We start from the raw sequence: 8850 nt of genomic DNA on the forward strand, positions 1-8850 counted from the left end.
GCGATGCAGCAGAAACGCCAGGATACTTCCCACCTGAAGAAAACATATCGTGTTAGAGTTTTTCAGCAAGAAACACAAACATCAACATAAACCCTAGAAACTCACCTAGATACTCTACAACAGCACCCTTATCCTCTTCCCACTTCAGCAACTCATACATCGATATCAAATTTTTTCGATCAATATTCTCCACCAAAAATTCTATCAGACACTCATTCCTCGGCGATATAACCTCCGGACCGAGTATATTTTGCGGCTCCGAGCACCAAAAGAGGGAAAATTTCCCAGCAAGATTTTCATCAATAAAAAACGGAAAATCCTCTTCTGAACTCTTAACTTTAAAATACATCTCCTTGAAGTCTTTAAAAGAAGATTTGTACAGTCTAAAAATCCCAAATCCCAGAGTGCTATTGAAATTTACCCAACCTCCTTTCCAAACACCTTTAGCTTGAAATAAGGAAAAGAACAAATCCACAGACGGCACTTCCTCCAGAAACTCCATCAAAACCTCAAAAGATCGAAGGAAAGCCCATCCATTTGGATGAAGCTGTGAGGGAGCACAGTTGAGCCGCTTAAGAACTTGACACTCAAACTCCGTAAACGGAAGCCTAACCCGCAACTCTTCAAGCACACAGCTATGCATGTAAAAGAACCCAAACCCCCACTCTCGGTGATAAACCCTATCATCCACATTACATGGTAACAACTCCACCTTGACTCCGGAACCTACCCTCACTATTTTATTCACATCCACCTCCCTCACCGCCGCTTCATCAGAAAAAAGTGAAACCCGTGATTTAACATCTTCCCCTACCCAATCATACGACCAATCCACCCTATCCTTCTTCTCTTTCCCAAACCCCATTAGATCGAAAAGCAGTAGAAGAAGAAAGGAAAAAACGAAAAACACAGGAGAAAGCACAGAAATGGATAAGAAACAGAAAAAGAGACTCATACCTCTCTTACTCATTCTTCAAAAGAAAGCAAGCATATAACCAACAGCCAACAAAACACCCAGGAAAATCTGAAGAGATTCGAAGAATTAAAGGAACAAAACGTTCCAAATAATCACCCCCCACTTCCAAAGCCACATCAAACAGTGAACCAAACATTGGGAAACCGCAAAAATTAAATGCAACCATTATTCCTTCTCTTTCATCAGGAAATAACGGACACGACTCCCCACGTACCCACATTTCAAACCACTGAATCATCTTTTAATGAAGTAAGTTGATCTGGGGGCTCATCCACTAACCTACACAAGCCGAGTTATAACTCATCAAAAAAATAAAGCTCAACCTGCTTCATTAAAATCCTCCTCAGGCTAAGCTTGGGGCTGTGATATGGTCACCATTAATACAAATCATAACCGACCATCATCATAACTCGTCTTTGCCGTTATTGTTCGGCCCTTATGAATTATAACTCGGCAAAATTAATGACATTATAACTGACGTCTCAAACGGTATGAATAAAGTCGGTTACAAAACCAATTATCAAGAACGGTCAAATAATCATCTAGAATATAACGGATAATTAAATATTTATAAAAGAAGGTAAAGTATCTTTTCTCATTCACTCTGAATTAACACCATAACTGACTTAAGCATTGGAGTGCCTTTGCAGGTACACTCCACCCCTTTTGTATTACTCACACCTTCACATCTACAACGAGAAAGGAAAATTCGGACTCTGAAGAGTGGACGTCCAATCTTGTAGCATATAGCTTGGCTGACCTTGAGGAATTGAAGCCGACCTATTTCCCAGGCAAGATCATAAAGATATCCTAACTAAAGTTAGTTTAAAAATACGTTACTGGTATATAATTAACGAATTACATAAAATAGTAAGATATACTAGTATATTTATAGAGGCTAAATCCAAAATACGGATACTATTTTATTGTGAAATATACAAGGTTGCCTTTGTTGATTGCTGATCGAGGAGATAGCTTTTCTTGAAATGATATTATCATTTGTTTGGTTCTTTTATTAGTCACATTAATTTTTGGCCCCCCTTTGATTAACGACCTAATTCTGAATTTCTGATCCTATGGGTGTGAAGTAAAAGGCTCAGGCGATAATGCTTTTTCTATTATAGCAGATTTCATGAACTTAAGAGGAGAACATAATTTGAATTAAAAAAATTATACACATTGCATTTGAACAATGATTTAAATATCATGGAAAGGATCAAGACAGCACCATTGAAGCTGTAAATGCTTACTATTCGGCCACATTGATGGGTCTGATATTTTATTGTTTAGGTGCATAATTGTAAAATTTTAGTGCAAAATTACAAAATTTTAGTGACTAAAGTCAAAGACCAGAATTACAGAATTCAACTATTCAAGTGCAGAATTAAGTGTATATTTGCATAGCTAGATTTTTTTTTTCCAATAGGTAAATGCGAATTAAGGAAAAAAATTTTTCGAATAAATGAGAAAAAAAATTAAAATACAGTTGTTTATCTGCAGTAAAACTTGGTAAAGGGTTAGAATTTAGGATTTTCAAAATTAATATATATAATAAGAATATTTTAGTCATTTTCTACAATAGAGGTATTGTAGATATTTTTTATAAAAAATAATATTAATTTAAACCGATTTAAAATTTGATTTACCATTTTTCAGTCAAATTAATTTATCTGGCATAATTTTGACAAAAATAATACGATTTAATCGATTATATATATTAAATTTTAATGATTAAAAAACATCTTTAAAAAGAAATATTTTAAACGTCTTTATCGAAGTAGTTTTTAAGAGTGTTTAACGATATTGCCTAGTTGGAGAGAAGATTTTATTATCCATATGGCTTGTCATTAATTTAAAATTTATCCAGTTATTTAGTCTATCGTGTATATTCTAAATTCCTAACTACTATTATACTTCTACATATTTTGCAAAGAGTGCAATAATTGTAATTTAACACTTACTTATATTAAACAATATCTTAAATTTAGTCACCAAAAAAAAAACAATATCTTAAATTTAAGACTGATAAACAAATCGGACAAAAATTGGTGCTGACTTTTATTTTCTAGTAGTAAAAGTAACTAATATTCATAGGAACCATATTTAATTGAATTCTTTATTTAACAGATATATTATAAGGTCCCCAATCATTTATAACTGAACAAGTTGACCAAATAAGCAACACTATAGTTATGGATTTCACTGTGCATTATCTCCTCAGTACTTCACTGATTCTTACCTCAACAATCATTGAAGCTGCAATCATATTCAACAATGGTGTTACCACTACTACATCTCTCAACAGAGCCAGTTTTCCAGATGGTTTTGTTTTTGGGACTTCATCATCTGCTTATCAGGTATTGTGAAACTTTGATTTTTTTTTTTAATTTAATTTATATGCTGGTGCTGTATATCAATGTTTATGCATATTTTTATTTTCAGTATGAAGGTGCTGCAGATATAGGTGGCAGAACACCATCTATATGGGATACCTTCACTCATAATTATCCAGGTCTTTTTTATTCTGCTTTAAAATATTTGATAATATTTTACCCTTTTGTTTTTAATTTATGAAGAAGTTAAAAAGAAGAGTTTTTTATTGTTGGGTACGCTTAATTCTTCATATGAGTGCATAGATAGAAACTTTTAGATTCATAGAAAAGCAGTTTGAAAACAGAGTGAAATGAATGAAATCAAATATTTTATGATTATTTTGAGTTACAAGGTTGTATATAGAACTCTTAGTTCATAGATTCTTATTTCTTGTATTATACTCTGCATATGCATATGGCAGAAAAGATAGCTGATAGAAGTAATGGCGACATAGCCATTGATGAATATCATCGCTACAAGGTGCAGTACTTCAAATCACCTGAATCATTTGCTTGTATGTAACAATTCAAGAACAGAGAAATTAGGCATAATAATTTAGATTCTTCTGAAAAAAGAAAAACATTGCTAATGCAGGAAGATGTTGAGATCATGAAGGATTTAAACATGGATGCTTATAGATTCTCCATCTCTTGGTCCAGAATACTACCAAGTAAGAAACAGGACACTAGTTTACTCTTAAGTTTGCAAAATAATTGTAAGAGTTAATAGTCAAAATGGTTCGCGTCATTTTAGTACTCGAAAGATAAGACACTCTAAATTGGTCCTGTTGAGGTCTCTGATCTTTAGAAGACCAAATTAACTTACATGTGATATTTTTAGAGATCATTTAAACTATTAACTCTTAATTATAATGTTCATTAATTATTATTAAGTTAATTAAACGTTAGAACCTTTGGTTAATTGCAGAGGGAAAGCTCAGTGGAGGTGTAAACAAGGAAGGAATCAAGTATTACAATAACCTCATCAATGAGCTACTAGCTAAAGGTTCATCATATTGTATATGTGGCTAAAATCTTTGATTGTTTAATTCAATCTTTTCTTTTTCTGTTTCAATAATTTAGGCCTAAAATATGATACTAGTACCTTCCATTTGGAACTGAATGCAGATATTCAACCTTCTGTGACTATTTTACATTGGGACGTCCCTCAAGTTTTAGAAGATGAATATGGTGGCCTTTTAAGTCCTAAGATAGTGTAATTCAAATTTCTTACTTATATTTGTCAAAAGATTTGTCAGCATGCCTTTAACATTAATCTTTTCCTCTCTTTTTTTCCCTTTTATAGTGATGATTTTCGAGACTATGCCGAGGTTTGTTTTAAGGAATTTGGAGACAGAGTGAAGCATTGGATCACACTCAACGAGCCATGGTCTATCGGAAAATTCGCATACGCAAATGGAGCTTATGCACCTGGAAGATGTTCACCATGGCAAAACCTTAATTGCACTGGTGGTGATTCTGCCACTGAACCTTATATAGTGTCACATTATCAGTTACTAGTTCATGCAGCTGCTGTTAACATCTACAAGACTAAGTATCAGGTTTTGTTATGTTTATTTGTATTATGAAAATTGATCAACCTGAATTAAGACTAGTATTGAGACCAAAATCTTCATTTTCTTGTGTGTGTGTAGGAAACTCAAAAGGGTAAGATAGGGATAGCAATAAATTCTCACTGGATAATGCCACTCTATGATACAAAATTGGATCATCTTGCTGCACAAAGAGCCCTTGATTTCATGCTTGGATGGTATGTAGATATGCTTTAGGAACCTAAAAAATCATTTTGTGTAAATCAACAAGAGTATATAGCAATTGAGAAACTCTTGCGTTACAAGAACAAGTCATTATTCATTGCATGTGATGAGTGTTTTTTTGTGGTGACTAAGAAAATAGGTGTCCTACAAAAATGATTGTTGAGAAAACAAAAGCTGAAATACCGAGTTTTAGGCCTGGTTTAGTAAATATCTTAGGATAAAAATACAGATATAATGAAAAGATATTGAGAAGGAAATAAGTATAAAAATACATAAAGTATCTTTGTTTGAAGACAAAAAATTATTAATGATAGTAAAAATATGAATAAAAACACAACTTTTCTTTCTTGTTTTTGTCTCACTATCTACATTTCTGTCCTGAGTCACTTACCAAACACGCCCTCTAGAAATAGAACCTGAATTCTCCCTAGAATCTTGGTATGCCTCTACCACTACATGTTTACATCAAAACTATAGTTAGTAGCTTTTTTTGTGATTTTAATTCATTGTAAGAAGAAAGCTGAATCAAACTAAGAATGAGAGTGCAGGTTTATGGATCCATTGACAAGAGGAGATTATCCAGTTATCATGAAGTCTCTGGTGGGAAGTAGATTACCAAAATTCTCTTCACATGAATCAAGGCTTGTAAGAGGATCCTTTGATTTCATTGGTTTGAATTACTACACTGCCAAATATGCTACTGATGCTCCACAATTAAGTGATGCAAGGCCTAGTTTCCTCACTGATTCTCTTGTTATTCTTTCATCAGTTTCATGTAACACCAATTCTTCTGACAACTTTTAATATAACATTTATGTCATCATATCTTAATATAATGATATAATTGAAATTGTGACAGCTGAGCCTAATGGAGTGCAGTTGAGTGCAAGGGTAATGTATACTTTTATTTGCATTTCAATCTTAATTTCAATTGTCTTTATGATCTGAGGATGAAAAGGTAATTGTGTATCATGGCAGGGTGCTTATCCAGAAGGACTTAGAGAACTTTTGCTCTATATTAAAGAAAATTACAATAACCCTTTAATCTACATCACTGAAAATGGTAATATATATAGTTAGTTATATACACCACACCAACTATTGATCTTATAAAAAATCAGTAACAAAATGTATTCTGATTTAGTTACATTTAATTTATATAGGTACAGAAGAATCCAATGATCCTTTACTATCACTTGAAAAAGCCCTTAATGACACAAGCAGAATTGATTTCTTCTATAGTCATCTTTACTATATTCAAACTGCAATCAAGTAAGTGCAATCATGTAATTAGAATTAATGTGTCTTATGATAGTTAACTTAGTTGGGTTTAAATTTAGGTAATCATTCACATGTAATTATTTTTATGTAAAGAAGATAATTGAAATCATTAGATGATTTAACATGTTTGACTAAATTGTTATTTAATCGTTCTCAACTATTATCTTTATATGCAGATAACTGCAAGTGAGTTTTCTTCTTAAATATATTGTTTTACATAACTTCCTAATAAAATCATTTACCTTATTTGTCTATATATTTTATTTGTGTCTAAAAATTAACTAAAATATTATTTTCGGAAAATATTTTTTAATATTGATCAGTGAAGGTGCAAACATAAAAGGATATTTTGCATGGTCATTAATGGACAACTTTGAATGGAATTACGGCTACAGTCAGAGGTATGGAATTGTGTTTGTAGATTTCAAGAATGGCCAGAAAAGATATCCAAAGTTGTCTGCAACTTGGTTTAAGAATTTCCTACAATGCAGAGTACATGGATACGATGATTCCCGCTAAGAACATGAAATTCATGAACCATTATTTGTTGAATTTCATAAGTTTAAATGCTATTAGAAGCATTGCTCAATTGTGAATTTTTTTTTTCATGCTTAGAAGTCTCGAGTTCGAATCTGACTCAGTTTGTTATGATAAGTAGTGCTTTAATTTGTTTGTTGAGTTTTAATTTGATTTACAAGTTATATATTTTTTTTAAAAAAAATAGAGCAATATTTACCCTTAAAAAGGATTGGAAACATTTCAAGTGCACCGGAGAGTATCGGTGCACCAATTATTTTAATCATTGATTTCAATTAATATATATTATATATATTTTTTATAATTCAGATCAACGGTTAAAACAACTGGAGCACCGGTACTTCCGGTGCACTTAAAATGTTTCCAAAAGGATTACACCAGAAAAATACATCAAATCATATACTTTAAAAATCTTCTTGGTATAATAATGAATGATGCCATGTCAACAAGTTATAGTTCAAATAAGATAATTTCTCTATTTTTACCTAAAGATTTCGGGTTCAAGTCTCACTTCTAATTTAAAAAAAAATGATGGATGATGCCATGATGTGTTGTATTGAATTTTGAGCATGATGCACAACTAAAGGATCTTATTAATGAGGGGTAAAATTTTGAACATTCATAATAAATTCTCATATAATTCAAGTTCAAATTGTACTATTATATTACCTTATTACATGCATGATATATCAACGTCAGTTTATTTAATGCATTTAAGATATTTTTCAGAATAATATGGATTCAGGTTAAAATTAAATGGTTCATCAACCATTTACTAAATATTCAGCCACCACAAGAAAAATTGGTGTTTTCTCACTTAGATCATCCCTACTCTAAATGTAATATTGTTTTCTTGTGAAGTTTTTTTCTTCTTCTTTGCAAATGTTTATCAATCTTTTTTCTTTGGTTATAACCAACGCCAAATACAGCTATTAATTTCTTTTACTATGTGTCATCAACTTACAAGCAAATGACAGGTTGTTAAATTCATTCTATCATTTTTTCTATTATTAGATAAAATGTAATATTAACTAAAATAAATTTTATATTCTATTATGTAATAAACTAATCATAACAAAGTAGATGCTAAAACTGCTAATAAACCTTTATGAGAATGCTAGACGAAAAGTAAAATGAGATTTTTAAACAAGAGAACTCAAGTTTGAGTTAGAAGAAAGGCTAAGCCAAAAGTTCAAGGTGATAAGGAGATTACTATTTGAAAATTTTAATGAACAATAAGATTTAGGAAAAGTATATGAACCAACTCTAAATCAACCAAAAATGGAATAACTTAATTAATTATAAATATAGTAATTAATTTTATTTATTTATGATTTAAAATATTAGTTATTAAATGTTTCACTACATTCAAATTAGGAGGAGATACATTCAGTATCATTGCAACGTGAATCACGAAAACTAATTTAATTAGCTTCCGTCTCTTCACCCTCCTTCTCTCTTCAAATGCCTAAAACATGATAAATTAAAAAACTGATTCAGAACCATCCAATTTACAAAGAAAATAAACATTATAATGCGTAGCATAAGCACCATCTACCTAGAAGTTTTGGATTTATCCAGAGGCATTTGACTGGTTTTTTGCTGGAACTAGGGGTGGAAACAGCCAGGCCAGACCAGGCTTTGCTCTTAACAGGCCTGGCCTGGCCTGTCATGTAGTTGATTGGCCTGAACCTGACCTGCAGTCTGCTATAGGCTTTTTTCAAAGTACTAAGGCTGACCTGTTATTCAGCCTGCTGGCCTGGCCTAAAGCCTGTTAAAAGGCCTGCTAATTTTTTTTTACAAAAATAAAAATATTATTTTAAAAAATATTTTTTAATAAACATATTTATATATAAAATGTCATATTTAATATTTATAAGAATTTTTAAATTTTAAACTATTAAAA

The 8850-nt window shown here is 31.5% G+C and overlaps 2 protein-coding genes across 5 annotated transcripts in view; one reads left to right on the top strand and one right to left on the bottom strand.

Annotated features, from left to right (window-relative positions):
* LOC110262645 overlaps positions 1–2407 on the bottom strand; it is a 4445-nt gene extending 2038 nt beyond the window's left edge. For both annotated transcript variants that reach the window (XM_021103092.1, XM_021103093.1), the window contains exon 1: positions 34–2407. In XM_021103092.1, coding sequence (XP_020958751.1) covers positions 53–970 — 918 coding nt within the window. In that variant the 5' untranslated portion in view covers positions 971–2407 and the 3' untranslated portion in view covers positions 34–52. The remainder of the gene's footprint in view (positions 1–33) is intronic.
* Positions 3115–7089, top strand: LOC107644621 (cyanogenic beta-glucosidase). Of its 3 annotated transcripts, none has more exons than XR_002347541.1 (13): positions 3115–3333; positions 3419–3488; positions 3771–3829; positions 3944–4019; positions 4277–4354; positions 4477–4564; positions 4655–4910; positions 5004–5119; positions 5675–5901; positions 5986–6017; positions 6105–6189; positions 6271–6398; positions 6731–7079. XR_002347541.1 is itself a non-coding variant. In XM_016348516.2 (13 exons), the coding sequence occupies exons 1-13, from the start codon at positions 3169–3171 to the stop codon at positions 6924–6926; spliced, it is 1557 nt and encodes a 518-aa protein (XP_016204002.1). In that variant the 5' UTR covers positions 3116–3168; the 3' UTR covers positions 6927–7089. The 3 variants fall into 3 exon arrangements, 2 of the variants coding, with proteins under 2 accessions (XP_016204002.1, XP_020958749.1); XM_016348516.2 differs by having other exon boundaries at positions 3116–3333; positions 6290–6398; positions 6731–7089; XM_021103090.1 differs by having other exon boundaries at positions 3127–3333; positions 3771–3863; positions 6290–6398; positions 6731–7089.

The sequence above is a fragment of the Arachis ipaensis genome, chromosome B05, assembly GCF_000816755.2.
Source record: "Arachis ipaensis cultivar K30076 chromosome B05, Araip1.1, whole genome shotgun sequence".
In the NCBI taxonomy this organism is placed as follows: domain Eukaryota; kingdom Viridiplantae; phylum Streptophyta; class Magnoliopsida; order Fabales; family Fabaceae; genus Arachis; species Arachis ipaensis.

Excerpts from the sequence above, each read along its gene's own strand:
- LOC107644621 (XM_016348516.2), top strand. The coding sequence starts at position 3,169 with ATGGATTTCACTGTGCATTATCTCCTCAGTACTTCACTGATTCTTACC. Across the intron at positions 4,355-4,476 it reads CAATGAGCTACTAGCTAAAG|ATATTCAACCTTCTGTGACT; the intron begins GTTCATCATATT and ends AACTGAATGCAG. Across the intron at positions 4,911-5,003 it reads TCTACAAGACTAAGTATCAG|GAAACTCAAAAGGGTAAGAT; the intron begins GTTTTGTTATGT and ends GTGTGTGTGTAG.